Here is a 26,849-nt window from a genome sequence, read left to right as displayed (position 1 = left end):
CACCCCCCTCCCCCCATCTCAGGCCGCAGCCCCACCCTCACAGCAGCCGGGAGGGGCATCTGGAATCAAGTGAAGGGAGCTCCAGGGCCCTGGGCCTGAGCAGGGGTCACTGATGGGGAGCCTGCCCCACACCAGCACCACAGACCCGGGCTGGTGGCTGGCACGACCTTGTGCTCTGCCTTGGCGGGCACACTAGAGGTTGCTTGTTTCCTCCCTGGGGGAGGGGCCTGGGCAAAGCTGGGGAGGGGGTTATCTACCAGCCTCTACACAGCTGGGCTGGGGAAGCAAGGCCACAGAAATTGCAGCCAACAGGTCTCCCTCTGAAGCCACGTACTTGACCACTGGAGACCTCTTCCTACAAAGTGGGGCAGGAGAAGAAACCCAAATAATTCAGAGTCGGAGGCAGCGAAGCCCCGGCCGGGGACTTAGCCCAGGAGGCAGGGCATTCAGGCTCCGTGGCAGAGGGGGGCCTAGGAAAGCCATGTCCAGTGAAGACTGATGTCTGGAACTGGGGTCCTGGGGGGCTCCCTGCCACAGTGCCCCTGGTGCAGGCCACCTGCTGTCATCACCACCTCACGCCGTGGGAGGAAGGCTGCAGTCTTGTCTCAGTACCTCAACCCCAAGATGGTCTATAATTTAATTTACCCCCATCTTGCCCTTCCCCTGACCCGGGGCTGTGTTCCAGAAGCCCCGGCTCTGAGCTCTGGAGTCCCCACGGTGCGGCCCACAGGCTCTGGAAGGAAGGGCTCCACTCTGCACCTGCTGACACCCTCGCTGTTGCCACTAGTTGACACTTCCAAAGAATTACAATATTTTCAAATGTCAGATCTTTTATTTTAAAATGTGCACATTATAGTTTAAATACAAAATGTTCACTTTCTTTGCACGTAAGAAATTTCACTGACATTTCCATGCCATTAGCTTCTTTTTAATCAAAATTCTTCCATTAAAAATAAATACATTTAAATTACCAATCATACTCACTCTCAATACTCACGACTTGAGGAAGCAGACCTGAGGCGGCACCAGCGCTGGGCGGCGGCGTGACGTGTGCCGGGTGCTCCCTCTCGCACTGAGACTCACTCCCGGCCCCTTGGCACATCCCCTCCTGGACCACCACGGTCTGCGAAAACCTTGCTCCCCAGATGTCACACATGTGCCCTCGAGCTGCAACGTCACCGTGAGCCTACAGCCTGCCCAGTGGCTCTGGCGCACACGGCTACAGACTTGTACTTTGAGGGAGAGAAAATATTCAACGCGAACCAAAGGCAGGTGAATGAACGCTTCCAAGTATTTCCCTTGAACTCTGTGTATCTGCCCATTTTCAACTTGACAAGAAACAATACTGTGTCTGCAGCGCCCCAGGCACACAACAACTACAGGTTCTAAAATAGAGGCTTCTGGGTGTTAACAATGTGTCAGTCAACAAGAAACCTCTACTGGCAGAGATGTGAGCAGAGGCTCAGAGGGCAGCCCCGCTTCCTGCAGCTGCGCCCGCAGGTGGCATCAAGCGGTTGGAGGCGTCAGCTGTGCATTTCCCAGCTGCAGTGGAGACATGGCACGGCAGGGTCTTCAATGCGCCCTCGAGATCACTGCAGTGAGTGACAGAGTATAAGAGAGGCCAGTAAAAAAACCATCAGTGACACAGGCACACACAGGCAAACAGGGGCACACACAGGGGCCTCGGCGACAGCCCTGTGCCAGGAACCCACATAAAACAGCTTCAGGCAGATGACGTTTGGCCGTGGAGATGTCAGCGAGACCACCTGTGTGCCAGCCGCTCTGGGCTCTGGGTGACCAAGGGCCCCCGGCAGGAGCTTGGCTCAGGCTCAGCAGTGTCCGACTGCCTGGGGAGGAGGTGGACTGGGACGACCACTCACTCAGCTTTCTCTGGTCCCAGAACAAAACAAATAAGCAAAGGCACTGTCCCTGAAGAATAGATGAGCCCCCCCCCCCCCCCGCTTTCATCCACCACGTCCACTCCACATGGCAGGGGGTCCTTCCACAAACCCAGCACTTGCTTTGCTCTGGGTCCGTGGCTGCGGTGGGTCTTTCTCCAAATCCCAAAACAAGGCTTTGCAGAACTGGACACAGAATCTAGTAAACTTGAGGTGAAAGTGGGCACAAACATCCTGTTCATTTGGCCTGGACACCCCACCCCCACTCTGAGACCTAGAAGAGTAAAAATATAGAAGTCACTTTGCTATGGCCCTGTCAAAGGTGCCCACTGAGTGTGCCCGGAAGGCAAACAGCCCCAGCTCGGAGCCAAAGCTGCCCCGACGTGAGGGCAGGTCCGCCATGTCTATGGATCCCTGATCAGAGTGTTAAAGCTGCCGGCTTGGGTGGGCTGTTCCCACAGGCGTCTCCTACACAGACGGGTGGTGATGCCGGACTTTCCATCGCTTGGCTCGCACTCGGAAGAAAAAGAACATCACCATCAGAAACAAGGAGGAGGCCACGTACAGCACGACGCAGAGGCTCATGTCCAGGCTGGAGAAGCCCATCCCCAGAAAGGGTGCGGCGGCCTTGGTGTCCCTGTGGCCCCGGGGCCCGTCCAGCCCCAGATGTGGCGGCTCCGACAGGCGCGGTGTGGGGGGCAGCACCCGGGGCGGACGCGGGCTCTGGGCTCCGGGGCCTCCATCCTGCTCCTCGGCCTCGCCCGCCCCTCCCAAGGCCGCAGAGTGCGTGTGGACGAGGTTGTGGCTGCCGTAGTGCTGCTTCAGGAACAGGAGCACCTGGCCTTCGTTCCAGCTGTCCAGGCCCCTCGTCTCCTCGTGACAGGCTGGGCAGAGGTCTGGGGTGGGCCATGGGACCTTTGGAAACCTGGGGTCCTCGCTCAGGTGGCCTGGGAGCGGGAGGGACAGCAGTGGAGAGGCCATCGGAGCCCCGCTCCCCCACTCCACCCAGGGCCCCTGTGACCTCCCGTGGGGTGGAGAGCACCCTATGTAAATGCTGTTTCTTCCCTCCCACCCGCAGGCGGGTCCCCATGGCCACACTACACCTCACCTGGCCAAATCCTGCTCCTATCTGCCCAGCTACTTGTCTTCCCAAATGGCCTGTACCTAGTTCTCGCCTCTCGTCTTTGACCTTGAGGCTCCCTACTGGGCGACCCCACCTCCACTTCTCTTGGCTGCAGGGGAAGCCCATGGCCAGAGCCCGGGGCAGCCGCCTGCACTGCTGCCCAGGTGGTTCTATAGCACCTCAGGCTCAGGCGGCTCATTTCCCCTCTGGGGCCCTGAAGACCCTTGAAGGACCTGTGAAGACATTCTGGGCCCCAGCCGGTGTGGCTCAGCGGTTAGAGCGTGGGCCTGTGGACCAAAGTGTCCTAGGTTTGATTCCAGCCATGGGCATGTGCCTTGGTTGTGGTTTGTCCCCGGCCCCAGCTGGGGTTGTGCGAGTGGCAACCAGTCCATGTGTCTCTCTCCCTCCCTCCCACTGTCTGAAGATAAATGTAAAATATCTCTGGGTGAGAAAAAGCAGAACATCCTGGGCGCGAGCCCATGTCCTACGGCGAAGCCCAGAACCACCTGCGCAGGCAGGCACAGCCAGCTGCCCACTCCGGCCCCGGGCAGTCCGGAAACGGCCTCCCAGAGCGAAACCACACCGCACGGTCTCGTGGGTCTGTCCGCGAGCTGCGATGAGCCCCTATGCGCAGAGCACTCCGAGGGCTGAGAGGCCACCCGGGCCGGGCTGCACGAGGCTGAGCAGGGGATGCAGGCCCTGCCCTCTGGGGTTTGTGCCTGTGGAGAGCTGAGTATGTACAGAGGGACAAGAGGGGACCCGCCAGCACCCTCGTGTGACACCGCAGAGGCAGGGAGGTCCAGGTCTGGTCACCATCCAGAGGCCGGGGTGGGACTGGGGGACAACGGGGTGTAGGAGCCGGTTACACGAGCCCAGAGCCTGCCCCTGCTGCAGCGCGGGGGCGGGGCACACGGAGTCCTGGACTGGGGGGGGGGGGTGTCTGGCAGAGCACCGCCCGAGCGCTGCAGGGGCTGGGGGTCGGGGGACTGACCCTGCCCAGTGCACCGCAAGGCACCGCCCCTGCCTGGCAGCGACGGCAGATGCCGGCTCCCACAAAGGGGCCTCGGCCATGTGAGCAGAGCCGCAGCTCCGAGGCGGAGAAACCAATTTCCTCTAGTGCTGAGTCGTAATGTGTGTTTATAATGTGCAGGATTAAATAAAAACCAGCAGTTTAGTGGCATTTTCGACTTATCTCTATTAAGATTTCTCAGTGGAATTACTTTTAAGCCTAATTTTAATCTGGCACTGATTTGGGGACAGTCTGAACTACTTAACTCTGAGAAAACGTATGCGCCCTGCTTAGTGTTTTTTTTCCATTCTCACCCGAGGACATTTTTACATTTATCTTCAGATAGAGCAGGAGGGAGAGAGGGGGGAAGACAGAGAGAGAAACATCGATGTGAGAGAGACACCAGGGCCGGGGACAAACCACAACCAAGATACATGCCCTTGGCCGGAATCGAACCCAGGACTCTTTGGTCCACGGAGCCATACCGGCCAGGGCCTGCTTGGTGTTTTTAAGCAAAGCCACCTTGAGGGTTGGCTCACAGTCTGGGAGCGGATTGTGCCGACAGGAACTACCCTGACAGCCTCACTGGGGCCTCGTGGTCTGTCAAGGGGGAGGACGTGGTGCACGTCCACTTCCACGTGGCCTGGAGCCCCCGGTGAGAACAGCCTGGAAGCAGGGTGCTGGAGGCCTGGAAAGGTCTGTTGTTTGGGCAGCTCCTAGGAAGGTCGTCATGAAACTGACGTCTGACCAGGGCCGGTGTCCAGCTGTGAGCCTCGGGCAGGGAGCCCGGCACATGGCGGGCGGGCGGAGTGCCGCAGGTCAGGGCCATCGCTGCCCACAGGCTGGGACCTCAGAGACAGGCCACCACGTGGCTTCCGCTTACCTGCCAGGCGGCTGTTCACGAGGTTGTGTTTCTTCCAGAGCCAGAGGATGGCCTGGTCCGGGGTTTTCACGGAGCCCATGGACTCCTTGGCCATCTCCTCGAAGTGCTCGCCGCACTCCTCACACCCGAAGAAGGTGTGGACGTACCTCCTGATGGTCTGCAGCACTGCCTGAGGGTCGTCTTCGAAACCTGCGGAGGAGGCAGCACCGTGGGCGCCGTGGGGACTGTGCACTGAACCAGGACGGGCGGTGTCGGGCAGGGACAGCCTGTCTGCTCAGACACAGGAAGGAGCCAGCGCCTTCCCAGACGCCGGCTGCGCACACGTGTCCGCTGCAGGAGGCAGGCGGCCCTGGGAGCAGCCCGACGCTGAGGACCCTCGGGACGAGCGGCGCCGTCCACCAGGATCTGACCCTGTGCCATTTCCTGCCTCACAAGCAGCCCCCAAAGGCTGCCGCCGGGCACTGGCAGCTGCTCCTCTAACCTGTGGTTGTTCTGCTTCGACACCCTTGCGGAACACCAGCCGAGCGTGAACACAGCCTCCGCTCGTGCCTGAGCTTGCCGCCAGCCCACTGCGGTCTTCCTGAGGGCGGTGCTGGGACGGATGGGCAGCTGCCAGGGCTCCTTCTGGGGACCGCGGGGCAGCGAGGACCTGCGCTGCTTCCGGAACGGTTGCCACTCTCTGCGTGGGGACCTCTCCAGCAAGTACCAGCCACAGGCACAGCCCGTGTGCCCACATAAACACTGAAGGGCTTCAGCAGTGCAGCCGCCCGGGACAGGCAGCCCCCAGGGGGGCACTGACACGGGGACCCTGAGAAAATCATGGGGCAGCACAGGGCAGGGCCCAGCGGGTCCCTGCAGACGAGCAGTATGGGGGCCGAGGATACAGATAAGACCCACGAGATTAAAACAGATCGAACATCAGCATTAAAAGACACGCAGCAAGATAACTGAAAGAGACACGCCTCTGAGAGGGGCCCTCACTCCGCAGCCCCAAGCGCGGCCTCTTCGCAGGTCGACCTGAAGCCCATCCTGGTTCTGCTCCCACAGCCTGCGCCTGAGCCTGGGTGGGCGTCCCCCCCCCCCCCGTCACCAGCCTGAGACGGCTGGTCCCCCTCACCCAGAGCAGGTAGGAGCCGAGCTAACTCCCGACCGCAGAGGTTTCCAGGGCAGCCAGGCGGCGCCCACACGCAGGCTGGGCCTCGGCCCCGTGGCCCTCGTGCAGCCGGCAGACCTCCGGCCGACATCTGCTAGGCTCGCCCGTGTAATCCTGCTTTTCTTTCCCCAGCAAAGCGCTGCAGGCTCAGCCCCTAATCTTCAAAGTGGACAAGAACCACAAAGCTCTACCTGTGGGGATTAGAGGACGCGCAGGCTTTTAGCTGATGGGTTTACACGTGCAGGAAGGAGAGGAAAAACCTCCAAGACGTAATCCGGCGTCTCTGCCTGACCCAGTTCTGTGGCATGAGATGTGCTCTTGGCATCATTCAATTCACGCTGCTGCTGCCGGGCAAGCCCGTGGCATCTGTGCGCTCTGCCGTCTGCGCCGTCTCTAGAGCGTCCCGGGACGACCGGGCCCTGGCCGGCCCTGCCTGCCGCCTGCCCAGGTGCTCCCTCCAGAGCAGGTCCCAGTGACCCGAGGCTCCGGGGTACAGCTCACGGCCGAGGTGGCCCGCAGCCCGACGCCGGAACCCACTGTGCCGTGTTGCCTTCAGTTCTGTTCACGAGTTCCGAGGTTTCTCCTGAAAATCATGCTGCACTTGCTTCTGCAGGGTTCTCACGCAATGTGGAGTTTGAAAGCCTACTTCTGCCCCACCAGACGCCCGGGAAGGAGAACTCAGCACTGCCTTGAGCAGAGCAGGAGTGGCAAACATTTCTGAAGATGGCGACACGCCCTCCTGCAGGTGACTGTCCTTCCTCACCTCGAACTGGGCTAGAGAGACCTATCTGACCAACAGGACGTGGTGGGAATGATGCCGTGTGGCCCCGGAGCCCCGAGTGTGGGGGTGAGGTGGCTGGCTGCAGGACTCGGGCCTTCTGAGTCCAGACCCACAGCCTCGCCGCCCGGGCGAGCATCCGTGGATCCAACAGAAGGGCCACCTACACTGCCGGGTCCTGAAACCACGGGCAGATCCACGGTGGTGGTTGTAGCTGCAGCTTCTGAATTAGTTTGTTAGGCAGCAAAAGGTAACTGAGAGAATTTTATAATTTCACTGGAAAGAACACTGGGTTATGTGAGTCTAGACGCCACCTCTGACTTAAAATAGCATCAGGGGACCTCAGCGAGTAAGATGACGACTCAAGCAGTATACTGTGCCTCCTGCTGGGGCCAGGGCGTGTCCGTACAAGAGTCCAAAGTGGGGAAAAGTCCAGCACATTTGTTAGCGTCTTGTGTAGCATACAGAACACGAGCATTCTGCATTAGCTGTTTCCTGGTGACTGAAATTACTAACCCGACTCAAACACTTCGGTGGGGTTTCCTCTGTGGCAGGGGTCCACCCCCAGGAGCAGGCTGGGCCATGGCTGACCTCAGGCCCAGAACATGCATTGGGGGCGTGGGGGGCACACTCTGAGGAGGGCAGTGCTGGGACCGGAGTGGCCTGTGGGGAGGACCTGGGTGAGGACAGCCAGCAAGAGCACAACTGCCACCACCACCAAGCTTGGCGGGGGCGCCCTCCCCGGTTGGCCTCAGGAGACCGGGCCCTGACCGACCGACACTCTGCCTGAGCAGAGGACCTGGCTCAGCCACAGCAGATTCCTGACCCACAGACACTGTGAGTAATACGTTTGTTGTTTTAAGCTGCTAAGTTTTAGGGTAACTTGTTAAATGCAACAAAACATAAATCATACAATTTTCCACGTATGTTCACTTATCCTCATATGTTTCAAAGCAGAAGCAGAGGCACTCACATTGCAGGTGGTCCCGGCCTCGCCCTCCCCTGGGCTCCAAGACTGGGCTCCTGCCTCCTGCAGGCCAGTCACGTATATGCTTATGCGTCAGGGGTGGGAACTCGGGCTCCAGCATCAGGGCCGTGTTGGGTCAGGCAGATGCCCGAAAAGACATTGCCCTCACCTGCCTAGCAGGGGATCCCAGGGGCCACTGCTGACATGCTGCGGACATAGAGCAAAACAGCCCTCCACTGAGCTTCCGAAGGCACCTGGCAGGCGCGGTCACCGTGTGTGTGTCGGGGCCAGGGGCACCTGGGTGCGGGGAAGGCACCTGGCAGGCGGGTCACCATGTGTGTGTGTTGGGGCTGGGGGCACCTGGGTGCGGGAAGCTCACCTGTGTCATCCAGAGCTTCTGGGTGGGTCCCCGCCTGGACAGTGAGTGTGTGAAACAGTTTCCAGAGAGAACACGTGTAACCCCTCAACTCTGGTCGGCTTCCTTGACATCCAACCCACTTTATGTGATTAGTAAGGAATATTCCAGAAATCTTGGAAAAGAAAGGAAAGAACAACAGATCACTGAACTGCTAGAATTAACAATAGCTGGTAAATGTCCTCTGACTGGCGGTGGTTACACATGGGGTCATTTATCGAAGCCATGGGAACTCCCAACATGCTCACAGCAGTGTGAGCCGGCCACGGCCACGGCCACGGCCACAGCCACGTGATGAGGAAGGCCCTGGGTCTGCTATGAAGCTCTTGGAGACCCTCCCTCTGAGAGCCCGGCCTGCAAGGCAGCTCAGCAGGGCTTCCACACTCTTACAAAACATATCATTTTTATTAATTTTTAGGTGTAAAATTCTGAGTTTACCCAAAATTTAATTAAAAAAAAAAAAAAAAGCCCGGCCCTGGCCGGTTTGGCTCAGCGGTTAGAGCGCCGGCCTGCGGTCCGGAGAGACCCGGATTCAGTTCCCGCTAAGGGCATGTACCTCGGTTGCAGTTTGTCCCCGGCCCTGGTCGGTTGTGTGGGTGGCAGCCACTCGATGTGTCCCTTTCACATCGATGTTTCTCTCTCTCTCTCTCTGTTCCTCTCTCTCTCCCACTCTACCTGAACAAAAAATGGAAAAATGTCCTCCGGTGAGGATAAAAAAAAGCCCGGGTGCCACAGTGCTGAGAAACCGCCGCGGGCTGTCGGCAGCTGTCCTTGACCCGAGCGCTCAGGAGGAGGGAGAGCACCAGAGACGGAGGAGGGAGTGGACAGCAGGTGTCATGGGGACAGGCACAGTGAGGACGCGGAGGGTCGCGGGGGACGCCGACGCCCCGGGCGTGACAGGACTGTGGCCGCAGGAGCCGGGAGGGTGCTCACCCGCATCTTGTTGTTGACCAGGTCCAGGATGGCGTTGTAGGGGACCCTGTCCAGGGGCAGGCTGGCCAGCCACTCTTGCAGCATCTCCAGCAGCTTCCTGACGGGCGGCCGGCCGGGGAACAGCTGAGCGAGGAAGCACCGACTTAGACACTACTTGGAAAGTGTGCGCCGCTCAGGCTCCAGGCAACGTGTGCGACCTGCCGGCTCACGCGTGTCGGTGCTCAGGCCGGGCAGCGCCCAGCCTGGACCCCGCACTGAGGCACCGCTCCTGTCAGCCGGCGCTGCGGAAGGGCTGAGAGCCGGAGCGCATCCTGCGGGACGCCGAGACAACAGCAGGACGGCGCCGTCAGCTCCGCACAACCTCTTTGTCGACATGGGTCACCCAGCACCACGGTCAATTCACCAGCATTTAATTTCAAGTTTAAGTCAACTCCAGAAGTGATTAGGATGATGTATGGCCACCCTGACCACAGAGCTGACCCGGGTGGCAGCTGAATGAAGGGACGACACAGGAGGCCCAGCAGCTCCGTGACGGGCAGACAGGGGAGCTCTCTTTTGGGGGGGTACCCCGGACTCCTGGACTTGGGATCCACGGCGGGTCAGACCCGTCCCAACAGCCGCCGTCTGCTCCTCTGAGATGCACAAGGCGACTCACTCTCCCTGAACACAAATCCCACCTCCCTCCTTTCCTCAACACTCACCGAGCAAACTGACCAAAGTGTTGAATATGAATCTCTGTTCAGGGAATTTACAAGAGGCAAACATATCTGTTAAAATTAAGCCTCCTTATCTCTTAGATAATGACAAGTATCCAGGTTGCAGTGTTGTAACCGGTGACCACCAGGTCTCCAAGGTGACCGCAGGTGGGGACAGGCCTGGGCAGGGATACCCCAGAGGTCAGAGAGCAGAGGGGCCACGGCCGGGTCTAGACGGCTGCTGAGGCCAAGAGAACAAGGGCTCAAGTCCATTCCCAGGAACCCGGGGGATGGCCTCCCACTTCCCACTGCTCTGCCCCCCAGAGCTGTTCTGGGCCAAGAAAACAACAGTGAGCCACGGGTTCCAGCCCCGGAGCTAAGAGTTCTCGGCAGGAACTGAGCCTGAGCGAACACGAGCCACCACTGCCCCACCTCCCTCGAGTGGTGGAGGGCCGGCCAGCCCACCGCACAGGTCCTGGCCCACACGACAGACCCCAGTGAGTGAGGACGGTGGCTGCGCCTGTGCCCCGAGGGAGCTGCCTGCCTGCAGCTCGTCACTGGGTTACTGGCTCCATCACACCTCGAGTCCCAGGGCCACGCCGTTTCCACCACACTCACCTCCGACCTGAGCCAGTGCCCCTCACATCACCCCTCCTGGGACCCCTGCTCAGGGCCCTCAGGTTTGGTCCACAGGAGGGCAGGGCTGTGTGCGCCATGTCCCCAGTGCCCAGAGCAGGGTCAGGTGCATGCAGGTTGCGGGCAGAGTGCACGCCCAGCTCAGGTCGGCTTCATTCCCAGGGATCACGGGCCAAGCTCCAGCCCAGAGCAGACCCCACACACCTTGGCAACGATGGTGACAAAGTCCTTCAGTGTCTTCAGCTCAGCCCCAGCCAGGGTCCTGTGGGTGGCCAGCTCCACCCTCAGGAGGTAGTGCAGCCCCGACTCCAGGTCCGCTGTGTACTGCTTTGACCTGAGAATGAGTGTCATAAAGCTAGGTATGAACGACCTTCTCTCTTTTTGAAAATATATTTTTTATTGATTTTTTAGAGAGAGGAAGGGAGAGGGAATAGAAACATCGAGATGGGCCACCCCCTGCACGCCCCCTACTGGGGATTGAGCCCACAACCTGGGCCTGTGCCCTGACCGTGAATTAAACTGGACCTCTCAGTCCTTGGAGCCACACAGGCCAGGCCAACGACCTTCTCTTTGCGAGAATCCCCCACTCCCCAGGGAGATGTTGCTGATTCCTCAACAGCCAACTGTGGCTGCTGGGCTCCCGGGGGACTCGAGCCACCAGCGCACCGAGCCCACGGCCTCCCTGTCCACACCACAGCCTCCCCCACGGCTCACGTCCGAAGGGAACACTTGCCTGTCAAACTCTCTCCACTCCACGACTTCAGAATTTTCTTCATTTGGCTTCTCGGGCAATGCAAGTGATTTTTTCCTCACATCCGGCAACAACTTCAAATAAGAGGAAAAGAATGACCGGAGAGGCTTCACGCTGCAAGAAAGGGGTGGGTGGGTGTGGGCTGAGCCGGCGTCGGAGCCTGGCCCTGAGCTACTCGTCACCGTGTCCCAGGCTGGGGCCTCGGAGCTGGCCTCACCCCAAGGACGTTGGGCACACCCACACAGCACTGAGTCCAGCTGTTCAGGGGCATCCAGTCGGTTTATAAAACTGGCTGAGACCTGCCAGTGTCAGCTTCATGACACGTGGGAGTTGGAGCCTCAGGGGGTCCCGAGCCTGCTGCGCTTGTGGCCAAGTGGACAGGTGGGACACGCCCGAGGACGGGTAAAGTTGTACCGAGCACGTGTAATAGCTCAGGGGTCACCCAGAGACGGCAGGTAAAAAATATCAACATCCTTACAGGTTAAATTGTACAGATAACACTTTCAACATAAAATGATCATTTTCTTCAGAACAAAATAGCGGTGTTCCGGGACGCTCTGCCAAGGGCAGCGCTGGGCTAGGAGCCTGGCCCCGGCCGGCAGCCTCTGCTGCAGGCCCAGGTGCTCAGAGTGTCCTGACAAGTTCAACGGCAGAGCGTGACACAGGTCGGCCCGAGTCCACAAAGATCCTGCTTACCCGGAATTGGTGCATTTTTTCTTTTTTGTCAAGAACAGAAATACACCTTAGAAACTGTGGTCCACTCGAGGCTTCTGGGGAGGCACCCTTCCTGCCCCAGTTAAACTGCCAGAAACCCTTCAGGGTCTCCCAGCAGGGTGAGCCTTCTCCACCGCAAGAGGGAGGACCCGGCAGAGAGCACAGCTTCAGGACGTGACCTGACCCTCTGACCTATGACCTTTCCCCGACCTGTTCCAAGTCCAGTTTATCTTTGGGGCCCCCAGGCACCCAGTGCAGAGGCAAATGGTGGTGTCATGGTTTCTGTGGATCTCAGCAAGAGGAGGGCTGTGAGGGAGGGGTGCCCGATCCCACCTGAGCCCCCCGCTCTTCTGGTCAAGGGGCTGTGCTCCCCCACTGACAGAGAGACCATGTCTGGCCAGAGTGAGCTCCTGCCCTGGCGGGTTCCGGGATGCCACCTTGTATCAAAACAGTCCTTAAGCCAAACTGCACTTACATGTTGACCAACCCGTGTGACCCATTTGGGTAAATCAGGTAACAGGAAGGAACAGAAGAAACACCCAGTTTCTCCAGAAAGGCTTGGTCTGTGTCCAGGGCTCTCTTCACCACGACGTTCTCGTAAGGGATCAGGTCCAGAATCACCTGGATGGGAGAGAATGCGTCACCTCTTCTGCGGATGGTGGTGGGACACGAACAGGAGTGGCGTGTTCGCAGAAATCAGAAATCTGTCATCTGGAATAATCTGTCTTCTCCACCACGAGACCGTCGTCTACAGTATTGATCCCACTTTAAGACAACTGACCGAGAGCACAGCACAGGCAGAAACCACAGTCTGGCCCCGCGTCTCAGACTGTCCAAGGAAACACCGGTCAGCGGACTGTGCTGCACTGTCCCAGCCAGCACGTCCTCCACAAAACTGACCTCATCCAACGAGCACACTCCCCACCTGCACAAGTGGGCCATGTGGCCGTGAACCCTCAGCCTGTGCCCTGTGTGGGGAGATCCCCAGCACCCCCAGACAGCAGCATAGCCCTGGTCTCTCTGCCTTCGTTACCGGAGCTCACAGACAAGGAACCGAGTCCGGGCAGAGGGCAGAGGGCAGAGGGTAGAGAATAGAGGGACACGGCTCCGAGCTGAGGGCACAGCTCAAAGACGTGCAGCTAAGGAACTGCTGTCGTCCACCCTGGCATCTCTCTGGTTCCTCACTAAGAAGGCCACACACAATGACAGGAGAGAACCAGTCTCACAACAGATAGAAACACATTTTATAGAATGTAGAATTTGGCAAAAAAGTTGAGAGTTCAGAATATAGCAAAAAAACAAAACAAAAAAAACCTTGACAACAGAGCATAAGGAATAAAGCACCACCTCCCAGCCCAGGCCCCACCCGGGGGTGAGGCAATGCTTGCGACCTGCTCCTGTCCTGCCCCATAGGATGTGCGAGGACACAGGCTGGACACGTGCGACTCTGCCCACACTAGGTTCACACCAGGCAGGGCGGCCTGATTAGGACGCTGTCCCCTGTGGACGCTCCCCCACTCTGTCTTCTCCAGGAACAGTCAAGTTGCCGAGTGGCACAGCTACCGTCGTCTTCGCCACCCAGGAGTCTTGTCCCAAGCCCCGTGCTGAACCCATCACGCCACAGGACAGGACAGGATGACAGGATGCCCACACGATACCTCACGTCCAACATACGAGCTGCTGCTCTCAAACAGAATAGCCACGTAGCGGCCATCACGGTTGTCAATGAGGGAAAGAACATCACTGGGCCTTTAAGAGGGAAAAAGGCTTTTAGTGCTTCCGAGAACAGCGAGCTGGCCACCAGGCACTAGCGCATTCCACTTAACACACACCCACATCGCACAGAATTAAATTGGACTCAATGCGCCACTTTTTTTTTTGACAGAACTGCGCACCGAACAGGAGCCAACGCGGGGCAGGCAGGAGGCCTGTTCGCCTCCGTGTGGTTCTGCAGGAAGTCGATCATGGCCTGTCTCATGGTCTGCAGGTCTCGGTCGGGCCCTGGGGGGAGAAGCAACGCCATCACCACTGTGACCTCACTGCACGCCACCCCAGCAGGGCCCCACTGAGGGTGCCACGCCCACCGCAGAGTGAGGTGGAGTCACGACAGGAGGCTGCCCGGTGAGAGCGAAGGGAACAGGATGTGCGGGGACACAGGCCGGACACGTGCGACTCTGCCCACACCAGGTTCACAGCAGGCAGGACAGCCTGATTAGGGTGCTGTCTACTGTGGACTCACTGGCCACGTTCTGGGGCGTGATCTGGGTGCTGGCTACCGGGTGGGCTCACGTATAGAAACTTCACCCAGTGTGCACTTCTTCAATACTGTTTTCAATTACAAAGTCTTCTTTTAAAAAATGTCACCACGTGTCTGCCAAGGAAGGCAGAGCACAGAATAAACCCTTCCTGCGGAGGCCGTGCCTGTCTGAGCTGGCGGGGCTGGTGGGGGCGGGCAGGGGCGGGCAGCGTGGGGTGGGCGTCAGGAGAGCTCTCCAGGCTCCTGAGCCATTTTTACTCTGATGGGTTTTTGAGGCAAATCTAAGTGTAAAATGCATCGCTTATGTCCTTACCTTTAAAATTTTCTCCAGTTGTAAAGTCCTTTGTAAATGCTTTAAAATACTACGAAGAAAAACACAGAACACATAAGGAACATGCCTGGTGTCTGTGTCACGTTGATCTTTAGCAGCAAAGCAAGCATCTCTAAGACAAGCCGCAGCTGCCTCCCTCCTGAACACCTGCCCGAGTCAGCGAGGCCCCAGACGAGGGACCTGAGGCTGTGTCTCTGTGGATGTTAGGCTCCCTGCCAGACTGAGGGCGTGGCACCCACCAGAAGTCTGATATTCACACGTTCTGACCCAACATGGCTAGAACCACAAAGACAGCACCCTCCCTGACTCTGGTGTGGAAGGTGTGCCCAATGGTTTCACTCTGACGACACAAAGGGTTCCGGGGAAGATGAGACACAAACGAGTATCTCTGAACATAAGAAAGAACTTTTCGCCCTGGCTGGTTTGGCTCAGCGGTTAGAGTGCTGGCCTGCAGACCAGAGAGTCTTGGGTTTGGTTCCCGCTAGGGGTATGTACCCTGGTTGCGGTTCGTCCCTGGCCCCGGTTGGGGTCACGTGGGTGGCAGCTGGTCGATGTGTCCGTCTCACATCGATGTTTCTCTCTCCCTCCCTCTCTATCTGAAGATAAATGCAAAAGTGTCCTCAGGTGAGGATAAAAAAAAAAGAACAAACTTTCTTTTTTTTTTTTTTTTATCCTCACCCGAGGACATTTTTCCATTTTTTGTTCAGATAGAGTGGGAGGGAGAGAGAGGAACAGAGAGAGAGAGGGAAACATCGATGTGAAAGGGACACATCGAGTGGCTGCCACCCGCACGACCAACCAGGGCCGGGGACAAACTGCAACCGAGGTACGTGCCCTTAGCGGGAACCGAACCCGGGTCTCTCCGGACCGCAGGCCGACGCTCTAACCGCTGAGCCAAACCGGCCAAGGCCAAACTTTCGATTAAAATGAAAAATCTTCTTCACTGAGGACAGTCATGAATGGGTGAAGCCGCGCCGATACTCACAGATGGAAAGAGCCGAGCACTGTGCACGTGCAAAGGGCTTTGCTAACAAGTCAGAGATGAGCAAAGGACCAAGAGGAAACGGGCAAACCACAGGAGCACGCCACAGACAGATGAGGCGCTGCCCCTGGTCAGCCCCTGCGCAGGGACACCTGTGCCCAGAGGGACTCTGCCCCAAACAACGGGGACACGTGAGTGCCTTCACAGCAGCGAAGCCTGAACAGCCAAGAGGCAGAGATGGGGGGACAACGAAGGGCTCTGGGACAGTGTGGGTGACTGGGCGACGCCCTGTCCGTAGGAGCCCGGCCTCTAGCAGGGCCATGCAGTGTGCATGTGGACAGCAAACAGGAGCGCATTCGAGGCGGTCACCTCGGACAGGGGCCAGAGGACAGTCCACAGGGCCTGAGGGGCTGGGCAGCGGCGGCTCTGTGTGAGGTCCCGTGAACAGTGGGGGGGGGAAGCGCTCTGGACGCAGCCACAGAGCACAGGCTCCAGGGCTGAAAAGGGCAGGGCCACAGGCTCCCGCAGAGCCGCCCTTTCTCTGAGCTGTGACTTGCTGTGGAGCTGTGACTTGCTGTGGCCGTGCACACGCACACCCTGTACACGGTCTCCACCTTCCAGATTCCTTAACCCTCTGCCCCCTAGTGGGAGAGATGGGCACAGGCCTGACTGGGGGCCCACATGGCATGTTCAGGGCAGCAGGGCTGGGCACCGTACCAGGGGTCCTGTGGGCACCCAGACAGGTCAGCATGCGTGGCACATGGAGGAGCTGCCTCACATGGGCCGCACGTGGGGGTGGGGGAAGCACCGGGTGGAAAGACCCCAGACGGGGACTCTAAGAGCAGTCCTGACCACCTACCCACAGGTGCAGACCCACAACGTGTCCAACCCCACGGGGTGGGACGAAAGAGGGACCCTCTGCAAACAGCAATTCCCACCATGTTGGCAGGAGTGCCCCAGTGCTGAAGACGGAGGCACTGCCAGGCGAGCTCCAGCTGGCGCTGCGAGGGCAGGGGGCGCTCACCCGGAAGCTGGGGTAGAAGCGGACGTCGTAGGCCTGGCACACCTCGTGGTTCCTTTCCTCCGCACAGTCCAGGGCGGCGACGCGGATCGCGGCGGCCCAGTCTGAAAACAGGGGCAAGACCTCGGTGTGGCGGGCGCTGGGCTGGCCAGCCCCTCCCGCCCTTCCATGCACAGAACATTCCCATGTCCAGTTGGGAAGAGGAAAAAGCCTGGACCTCAGGCCACCACGTTGCTACCCTGGAGACCAGAGCACACGACCTGCAGAGCTGGTCTCCTCGAAGCCGCCAGCGCTGGGGGCAGAGGCACTGCCCCCCCAAGTGGTCCCCGTGCTTCCCCAGGCGCCTCCCACAAACCATGAGCACTGTCGCCATTCTTGGGAGTAGAAAAGGAGCTGTTTGAAATACACCTGCATTTTTTTTTAATCCTCACCTGAGGATATTTTTCCAATTATCATCAGATAGAGAGGGAGGGGGAAAGGGAGAGAGAGAGAGAGAGAGAAACATCAACTGGTTGCCTCCTGCATAATCCAACCAGGGGGCCACGGATAAACTGCAACCGAGGTAGGTGCCCTTGACCGGAACCGAATCCATGACTCATTGGTCCGCAGGCTGACGCTCTAACTGCAGAGCCAAACCAGCCAGGGCTAAAGTTTTTTTTTTAAATCCTCACCCGAGGACATATTTATTGATTTTAGAGGTGGAGGAAGGGAGAGAGAGAAACATTGATCTATTGCCTCCCATATGCTCCTGACTGGAGATCAAACCCGAAATCTAGGTATGTGCCCTGACTGGGAATCAAACCTGCAACCTTTTGGTGTACAATGCTCCAACCCACTGAGCCACCTGGCCAGGGCTAAAGTCTTTATGATGGAAAATTCCCAGCACGGAAAGAAACAGAGAGAACACGTGACCATCCGTGGGCCCCCGTCAGCTGCCGTGGATCATGTCCACCAGCTGTACCTCTCAAGGACAAGACTCTTCACCCAGCATTCGCTACGGCCGTTATCACAGCAAGTCGTCAAGCAGGCTCCAACAGCAACACACATCCAGCTAGGATCCAAAGCTCCCTAACTGTCTCCTTTTTGCTGAAATTGTTTGAATTGAGTCCAAATGAGGCTGTTCGTTGTGACTGGCCGACACGTCTGCCATCTCCTGTCCCCAAGGCTGCACTGCTCATGGAAGGGCCCAGCTCCTCTGCACTGCAGTCTGCCACCACTGGGCTCAGCGGACTGCGCCTGGCCCCCCGACTTTCCGTACACTTGCGTACCTACATCAGACTGCGTCCGGCTCTCTTGGGGAGTACTGCCAGGCGGGTGCATGGCCCCTTCTCCCTGACCCCCGAGTGCGTGCGATCCCAGGGGCGCAGCCAGAGGAGGTGGCTCGCTCCTTCCGCCTCACTGACAGGTGGGCAGCTTCTCACAGTGGCACCTGGGCTTATGGCGGCCCCGAGGCAAGGCTCACACGGGAGGAAGTGCCAGCTCATCCCTTTAGTCACCAGTTTCAAAGGAATGGTTCCACAACAGCCTCCAAAGGTGACTTGAGAGGTTTCCCCTTTACAAGATTTGTTCCCTTTCTCTTGGATGATCAGACTGATCACACCACCAAGGGCCCTTCCAGAACGCTTCCTGGCTCCCTGCCCTGTGGGGCGGCCTGAGGAGGCAGGACCCACGAGCCAGAGACACAGCAGCAGAGCTCACAGTGGGGACCAGGCCACTTCTGGGCCAGGTGAATCCTGCTCACCTTCTTCTGCAGCTGTGACCTCTGAGTGGGTCTCACAACCGCCATCACTGAGAAACCGACAATGCTGCCTGTGTCCCTACAGCACACCCCAGCGTGAACCAGCAACGTGGTAAAAAACCAGCTGTTTCCTCTGAGTTCTGCTACGATCTAAAATGTCAGAGGTTAGCCTAGCAGGTGTGGCTCATTCAACTGAGCGTCTTCCCATGGGCTGGGAGGTCCTGGTTCGATTCCTGGTCAGGGCACATGCCCGAGTTGCTGGCTCCATCCCCAGTAGGGGGTGTGCAAGGGGCAGCCAATCCATGTTTCTCTCTCTCCCTTCCTCTCTTGCTAAAAAAAATACATAAATAAAACGTCTGAGGTTATATGAAAAACTGACCAGTCTCTAGACACTACACAAATAAGAAGGCTTTCACATGTTACCAATTCAGTAACTTGTATTTTTCACCTAACATGCCACTGTTGCTTACATAGGTGTACTTTTTTTTTCTGTGATTATAAAAAAATTAACCAATATTAATATATGAAAAGGGACAAGTAACAAGAACATGAAAGCTATGCTTCACAATTAATGACTGAACATCACGAGCCTTGGTAAAACCAATTCATGTCCGAGACCATTTTACACGGATGGAAAAGAACCGTCACAGGCCCTCCTGAACCAGAGGTCACACCCTCCCGGAGGCTCGAGTTACATGGACCACAGGAAGGACAGTTAATGCTGGACGCAGCAGCGCAGCAGATGGCCGGCGCTGAGGTGCGGCCCAGCACCTCCTCTGACGCTCAGCCGAGGGCCCTGTCCAAGCCTGCGTCTCTGCCCCTCACCCGGGTGCCACCTCTCCTGCTCAGGACCAGGGCTTCACTGCCCCCTGGGAATTTCCATGACACACTTTCATCTCACGCTTGAGGAGGAAAAGCACTGCACCCCCAAGAGTGTGTCAGCAATGGAGACACAGAAAGACAATGCTCACTCGGTGCCCGAGGGTGTGCGCTGCGACTTGCCACGCTGTGGCTGGCCCGCTGTGAAAAGGGTGCGGTGGGACCATGCCCACTGCTCGTCCAGTTGCTCAGTGTCTCCACTCACAAAGTTCCCAGTGCAAGGAGACTCCAAACAGCACCCCGTGAAGCTCGCTTGTCCCAACGCTGGCAGTGAAATGCGGCCAAACAAGAAACACGACCACAGCCAGGTTGGTGACAGCACTTCAGTAGCCTCCTGAGCCTGACACAGCTCGTGCCTGGCAGGATCAACCATCAGCCCTGGGGCTCAACAACTTCATCCCCTGAAGGCAGAAGCCCAGGTGCAGAAGAAAGCCCGCTCCACAACAGAAGGCTGGCAAAGGCTCGCCCGCAGACCTGGGCAGCGCCTCTTGGGCAGCCCTGGGCTCTGGGCACACAGAACCTTCTGCGTGCTGCACTCCATACTCATTCCCTAACATCAACATTGTAACCACCGCCCTCTGGCCTTGGAGATTTTGGAGGATCTCCAATGGCACGGATCATTGCAGAGCATTGACCTTCTCCTTTATCCAAGTCCCTGGGGGTCAGGGTGAGCTGGGTGGAGGGAGGGTGGCTGACCCGTGGCATGTGAACTCTTGACCTCTCCCCTGCACCCCACCCCAGACTGCATGTGTCACTGCCCGCTGCTCTCTCCATTTGGCTGTCCCAGGCACCCTCCCCAAAATGCAACCAAGAGTCCTGATCCTCTGCCTACCTACCCTGTGCCCACTCCACCCCCAGAAGTGGGGACCCAGCTACCCTCCTGCAGCACCAGCCCAGAGGGCCCGGTTGAGCAGCAGAGGGGTGTCAGGTGGCAGGGTGGTGGGCTCGGGGGACAGAGCAGGCAATCTGGCCATAGAGGCCCCTCTGCAGGGAAAGCAGAGGCCATGAAGACGGCAGTCACCACCTTGGGCTTCCAGCCTCCAGAACTCCGCTGCCTCCCCAGCTCCAGGAGGCAGGCTCGCCCTCTGAAGCAGGCACAAGGCAGGGGGCTCAGAATGAAGGAGGAGCTCACTTTCTGCAGGCGTGTAAGCTGCTTGCTCCTGCTGTGCTGGCTGCCCTCAGAGAGCAGCAGGAAACCTCACCTGCGACACCTCTGACAATGGAATCCTGGGAAGCTCGTCAGTGCAGGGATCCACACGGGGTTCGCCCTGCACCAGCTCCTGAGCATGGTTTTCAAAAGCCAAGGTCCAACGTGGACAACACGAACTGCACCAATGCAGAACGAACCCGCTGAGGAAGCTGGACAGGGCTGAGGACACTGGCGTGGACACACAGCCTGGCTGAGACAAACCTGCGTGAGCACCCAAGGCTCTCCCAGCGTCCCCTCTGTTACCTCTGCGGGCCTCAGGCCCAGGTCTCTAGAGAGCAGCCACAGGGCAGGTCGTAGGACTCCCTCTTACACCCACTCTTCCTTCTTGCTGCTCAGGAACAAGAAGTCCTTCTACTGGCCTATGAGCCTGGAGCTGCTGATCCCACCTGTGGCCCAGGCCATCAGAGCCCCCAGTTGACCACCCTGGCCCCTTTCAGCCCTCTGGACACAGCAGTGCTGGTTCTGCCTGTCTCAGGGCCTTTGCACGTGTCACCTCTCATGTGTTGTCCCTCGCTTGGCTCTGTGTATCATCTTTGGGTCTCAAACGCCACCCCTCCGAGGTTTTCCTCCATAGGCCTATGTGAACCTCATTACCCTGTTATTTCCCAGGACTGATCACTTGCAGCCAACCAACCTATTCACTCTCTTCTGTTCACTCCTGTCCCTCCTCGAGCAGGGGCTCACTGGGGCATGCCCGCTGGTCACTGCTTTCTGCACCCAGCACAGTACGCACGCGAGGAGCACTTGGGACAAGGTCCGCGAACCACCGCAGAGCAGACACCCAGCCTCGCAGGGAGCTCACTGGATGGAACACACTGGCTGGGACAGGACGTGCAGGGGCCATGGCCCGCCTGGCTTCTACGACCCCTGAGACTCCACGAGTCCATCTGCAACTGCCACTCCACATACACATGTCCCCCAGAACTGGGCTGCCGACCTGGTGGAGGGGCACGCTGACCCTCCTCAGGCCTTTGTCTTTCAAAGAAGGCCCGTCTGTGCGAGGCCACCAAACACAGACAGGGAGGGTTTCAGTCACAGTCACTGCAAGTCTCCGGGCAGATGGACGGCATTCAGGGAACACAAAAGAGAGACACTCTCTGTTCCCAAATAAAATGAAGCCATTGCAAGGGTTTGCTTCAGGGTATCTGCCTCATTCAGCTGGGCCCTCCCCTCCTCCTGCCCTCCCACCTGTCTGGCTCCCAGCACACAAAGGAAACAACTCTGCACTGGAAGCACAGTGTCTGCCTCCAGACTTCAGGCCGCCCCAGCTACATGTGGGGGTTTCGGGCTGCCCGCCAGGGGCACCCGCCAGCAGTGGCCATGGCCTACTCCTCACTTCCATTCACAAACCTATTTTTAGTACCACAAGCTTAAAAAAATACTTGTGAAATAATTGAGCTTCCAAATACAGTAGACTGAAATTAATTTCAAGCTTACTTGCAAAATAACCATATAACTTAACCTAACCGGATTAAACCTTTTACTATTACTTGTCGTGTTCCAATGGAAAACTCTATGGAAGTCTGATCTATGGTCAAACATCACTTAGTTCTGGAATGACGGCAGTAAAGCTTTCTAACCTCCCAGGGTTAAAAGAACACACAGGATTGTTGGTTTCAAGGCAAACAACCCAGTATGGCTTCTCTGTCCTTGTGCAGAGTCAGGCGATATGAGGTTCCCAGTCCCACAGTCCAGCCACGGGAGGGCAGGGCCTTCTCTCACCTGGTGCAGGTCCCTTCCTGGCCAAGCAAAGGTCTTTTCAGAGAAGCTCCAAGTCAAGCCACAACACAGACTAGGGTAGAAACTCAGCTCCCATACTAACAAGCAGGAAAGAGCACAGGTTATCCAGATGCTACCCATCCAGAGTCCAGGCATGTTCTTAGCCTCACCTGAGCCAAGGGCGCAACTGGTCCTCTGTCCCTCGTGTTTGGCTCAGTGAGGTTAAACTCAGGCTGTATAGGGTCACAGCAGGCACTCCAGAGCGACTCTGGGACGTGAATCGTGTCTTGTTGGTTAAGTGCCAAAGCATCACAACGGCAAGGGCTTTGGAGAGTAAGTCCCACACTCTCCAGGGCCAAGGCAGAGCCAGCAGCATTCATGACTTGGTCTGCTCCAGCCAATGCGTTAGCCTGCGGGTGGAGATCCTCTGGACGCGGCTGTGATGAGGCTGGGTCTCACAGGTGCATCGGGGCCCACGGTGGGAGGATGTAGCACTGCCTGCCCCGAACCTGCCCTTCCAGCCACTCCAGCCCAGGTGAGCTCCCACAGCCCTCCTGGCACCCTCCACCTAGACACACTCCTGCAGGTCATTCCTGCTGCCATCAGCACCCCATCCTCCCCCAGACCCCCATTCCTTCTTCCTGTGAACAGAGACACTGGGCCCATGGGGAACACTGAGTGCCCCAGTTCATCACCAAGAAGGCTGCAGCCTCACCACACAGAAGCCAAGTCCAGAGCAGGTGCTGAAGAGCTCAGAGGGAGGCAGGACCGAGAGCAGACAGCACGCGGCCGTGAGCCGAAGGTTCCCCGATCCGGGCCCCATCCTGTCCTCTGCAGACACAGGGAGTGTGCCCTTGGCCCTCTGGAGTCACCCATCCTGTCATTCAGCTATGCGAGCATCAGTGGGGGACTCTGTTTCACTCAGCCTCATGGTATCACCATCTGACATAAGCAGATGGGGAAGACAAGGTGTGTGTAGTGGTGACCACCCGGCAGGTCTCAGCTCCCCTTCTAACCTCTTCTCCACAATCCCAGGGCAGTTACAGAAAACCTGCCCTTGCTTCCCTGGGGGTATGGTGGCCCTCAGAGGGACACCCCTTGTGTAGATCCATCTGTGCAGAGATGCTCCAGAGACGTCTCGGGATGGGGGCCACCCCCCGCTCAGGAGAAGCACACAGGCTGCGCTAATGGCACAGCGCCGGGCTGAAGCATGGTTGGGAACTCGACAGGGTTCTATTGGTGAGTCCTTAAAAGTGACAGGCCTGGGCAGACCTGCAGGGCCCGGAGCAATGTAGACCTCTCATTGGTCAAGCCACCTTCCTGTGTTTTGAGAGCACGTTTATTAAAGCTGGGCACAGTGAAACAAAAAAGTGCTTGGGATACAAGAAGCCACTTGAGAGCCTGGGCTAGGCTGCTGTGGCTCACGGGGAAGTCAGAGGAAAGGGGGCCTTGGAGACAGGTTCAGGGGGTCAGCCCGGGATGAGCGGCCGCTGCCCATTGCTGCCCTGGCTGCAAGTCCCATGGGATGGGGACTGAGACTTCAGGAGATGCACGCCTGAGAGGGAAGAAAGACGCCAGGAGAGAGAGCGCTCAGGTCACCTTCTTATATGGAATAACATTTCTTTAAAAATCTTGACAATGTCAATGAAGAGCTAAAGTTCAATCCAAATCCAGTAAAACAAAGGTGCCCAAGCTGTGACCAGAGGCCCTGCCGAGCTGGGGAGGAGCCGCATCCTCTGCAGACCACCCTCTGGGGCTTTCTGCTCCTTCTAAGCAAATGGAGGGAAGTTAGGAGCGAGCAGGGATAAGCAGATGCTCACCTAGCTCAGTGCCCCCCACTGGCCACCCCAAGGAACTGACTAGCCAGGGAGCAGAGGCTGTACCAGAACCACCCACTTTCTAGCAGCTACTCAGGTGCAGAGTGTGAGGAGGGCAGCGGATGGGGATGCTGGTGGATACTCCCCAGTCCAAGGTGTGCGTGCCCTGGGAGGCTCACTGGACAGCCCAGTTCACAGCGACTGACTGGGACCAAAGCGGTGACAACTGAGTGATGACTCCACTTAGACTTGTTAAAGAGAGAACCACAATCACTCGTGCTAAGTTCATGACACGGAACCTTAACACTTGACCTAACTGCAGTTCCAGCCCCTCCTGGAGTGGAGTTCTAATCCAGTCTGGAATGTCCTGATCCACACTAGTTGGGTCATCTGCCTGAAATAATCCACTCTTAACTGTTTAGCCCTACCCTTCTGCCTATGAAACCTTCTATTCTGTACACCCCCTCAGAGAGACCTTTTAGTTGCTAGATGGGATGTTACCCGATCCATCAATTGCTCAATAGAGCCAATTAGATCTTTATATTTACTGGGTTGAACTTTATATTTTAACAGACTGGACCACAGAACCATGGGGGACCACAGGGAACACAGCTCAGAGCAGAGGGGCTGCCACTGACTTCATGGTGAGGGTGAGGATGGTTCCTCACACTCATTCCACAGGTAGTGGGCTGAAATGAGGCCCACACAAAGGGTCCCGCGGTCAAGCACAGGGAAGCAAAGGGTGAGCTGTCTGATTCCCGCGCTGAGGAACTTTAGAGTGCAGGTCACCCATGAAGGGGAGCCACTGCCACCTTCCCTGTCTCCTCGGCCATGGCCGTTTCTGAGGGTGTCTTGCAGGGTGTCCCAGGGAACAGTGAGCCTCCAACTTTGGGACTTGCACTGACAGGCTGTTGGGCCTCACGCCCAGAGCTTCTGACCCAATGGGACTGGATTGAGGCTGACAACATGCATTTCTATCAAGTCCCCAAATGGGACAGTCCCAGTCAGAGCAGACACTCAGGCAGCCCTGCTAGCAGTGTGGCTCTTGGAACCGGCTGCCAACCCCCAGGCCCCTGCCTTCTCACACTGCTCTCATCTTCTGGGCCACATCTGCCTCCGGTCTCAGGCCTCATTTTTCTGGCCTGTACTTGGACAATGTACAACCCTTTTAAGATAACCTTGTTTAGCTAATAGTTAAGTTAATCACACCACTTGGTATGGATTTGATGTTTCACTTTGAGAAGTAACTAATCTTCCAAGTTCCAGACCCAATTTTCAAGGCTCCTCACATGCTGGCTCAACTAAGGAATAGTTTGCAATACTTTAATCACAGTTTACAATTTTTGTATTTCTGAAACTAAAATAAAAAACTGCAAAGAGTAGGTGACAAAGGTCTGTCTTACCAGAACTACCTGCATTTTAATTGATACATCTGTTCCTGTCACCAAATAACAAATGAGAACGGAAAAGTTCTTTGTATTATTAAAGTGACTGTTCACAAAGCAAAGGCTTAAAAAAAAAACCAAAACCCAAAAACCTGTTTAGGAGTTCTCTGTCCATTCTCAGTCTCGGGTCTCAGCTGTGACTAGCACAGAGCACTAGGGACTTAGAACATGGGATCGAAGAACAAACCCTGCAGAATTCAAAGGCCCCAACACCCTGAGTTAAGATGAGAATGCACCGAAATAAAATCATTTACAATTATACACAAAAACCCTACTCAGACTTCTTTAAAGTTTCTTTGTGAATCAGTTTGGTTATGAGAAAACTAAAACAGGGTTGGATACAAGACTTAAAACAAAGGTAGGAAGGAAACATAGTAATTTGTTACTTTCCTGCCTACTGAAATGCATAATTACAGGTTGCTCGACATCAACAAGAGTCCTGCCAAGCTTCCCTCTGGCTGGGGACCAGCTCCTACTTCGGAGCACTTGACGGTCCGGTTCAAAGTCCAGCCAGCCCGCAGGAAGAAGACAGCAGGCTGCCCGCTCCGGCACCCCTCGGCCGCTCCGAGTGGGCGAGGCCCCTGGGGCCAGCAGCCAGCGCCGGCGGGAGCATCGCCACTAGTGGGTGGGCCGCAGTTGCCAAAGGCTGCGTGTCCGTGAACAAGGACCCTCCAGTGAAGCGCTGGGAAGGTCTCTTTCTGCGTCTACAGAGACATCTGCAGAGTGTCGGGGTGTCTCCGCTGGGGCTCCCTTTGAATGGCCAGCCAGCTGCCCAAAGCAGAAGAGGACGAAGGACTTAAAGGGAAAGCGCTTGGGACTGGAGTGCGGATCCCCAAAGAATGGGGATTTTGGCACCGAAATGGGGTTTCTGAGGACGGCGAGCGAGCCAGGACACCGGCGGGGCAAAAGCCCGGGGTTAGGGGGCTTTCCGGCCGCAAACGCGTGTCTGGAGAGCGGGGGGCGCTGGCCGGGCCGCCCAGCCCCCGACTGTGGGGTGCGGCTGGGCGAAGGGTCTAGTTGCTCCGCCTGGGACAGCAGCTTCCCGGAGGGGCCCGGAGCAGGGGAGAGGGGCCGGCGGCTGCCGCGGGCCCGAGGGGCGAGTCGCGGGCCGCGGGGCCGGACCGGCCGGCGTCGGGGTCCCGCACGGGGCGCGCTCACCTCGCACGTCGCCGGCCAGGGCCCGCCAGGTGGGCGCGTAGCCGATGCAGTGGCCGCACCACGAGGAGTAGAACTGCACGAACCACGCGGCCGAGCTGTTGGCCGTGGCCCCGCGCACGCTGCCGCTGTCCAGCACCCACACGGCGTCCTCGCCCGCGTGGTACAGCCGCGCCGCGCCGCCCGCGCCCGGCCCCGCCGCCGCCGCCGCCAGCAGCACGAGCAGCGGGGGCAGCCGCGCGGGCCGCACCGAGGGCGGACGCTGGGCTCGGGCCGCCGTTCCCGCCGGGGCTCCCGGGCTGCGCGCCGCCGCCGCCGCCGCCGCCCCGGACGCCGCCAT

The 26,849-nt window shown here is 57.8% G+C and overlaps 1 protein-coding gene across 1 annotated transcript; it reads right to left on the bottom strand.

The window, feature by feature from the left end:
* Positions 1-1,990: 1,990 nt before the first annotated feature.
* Positions 1,991-26,849, bottom strand: QSOX2 (quiescin sulfhydryl oxidase 2). The gene is made up of 13 exons (XM_036261654.1): positions 26,513-26,849; positions 22,096-22,128; positions 16,550-16,650; positions 14,526-14,574; positions 13,851-13,956; positions 13,614-13,704; positions 12,431-12,576; positions 11,224-11,355; positions 10,695-10,824; positions 9,160-9,282; positions 8,191-8,341; positions 4,914-5,102; positions 1,991-2,845 (listed from the first exon to the last, which is right to left on the bottom strand). The coding sequence occupies exons 1-13, from the start codon at positions 26,847-26,849 to the stop codon at positions 2,367-2,369; spliced, it is 2,067 nt and encodes a 688-aa protein (XP_036117547.1). The 3' UTR covers positions 1,991-2,366.

This window comes from Molossus molossus, unplaced genomic scaffold, assembly GCF_014108415.1.
Source record: "Molossus molossus isolate mMolMol1 unplaced genomic scaffold, mMolMol1.p scaffold_m16_p_14, whole genome shotgun sequence".
Taxonomy (NCBI): domain Eukaryota; kingdom Metazoa; phylum Chordata; class Mammalia; order Chiroptera; family Molossidae; genus Molossus; species Molossus molossus.
This window is presented reverse-complemented; position numbering and strand designations above follow the sequence as displayed.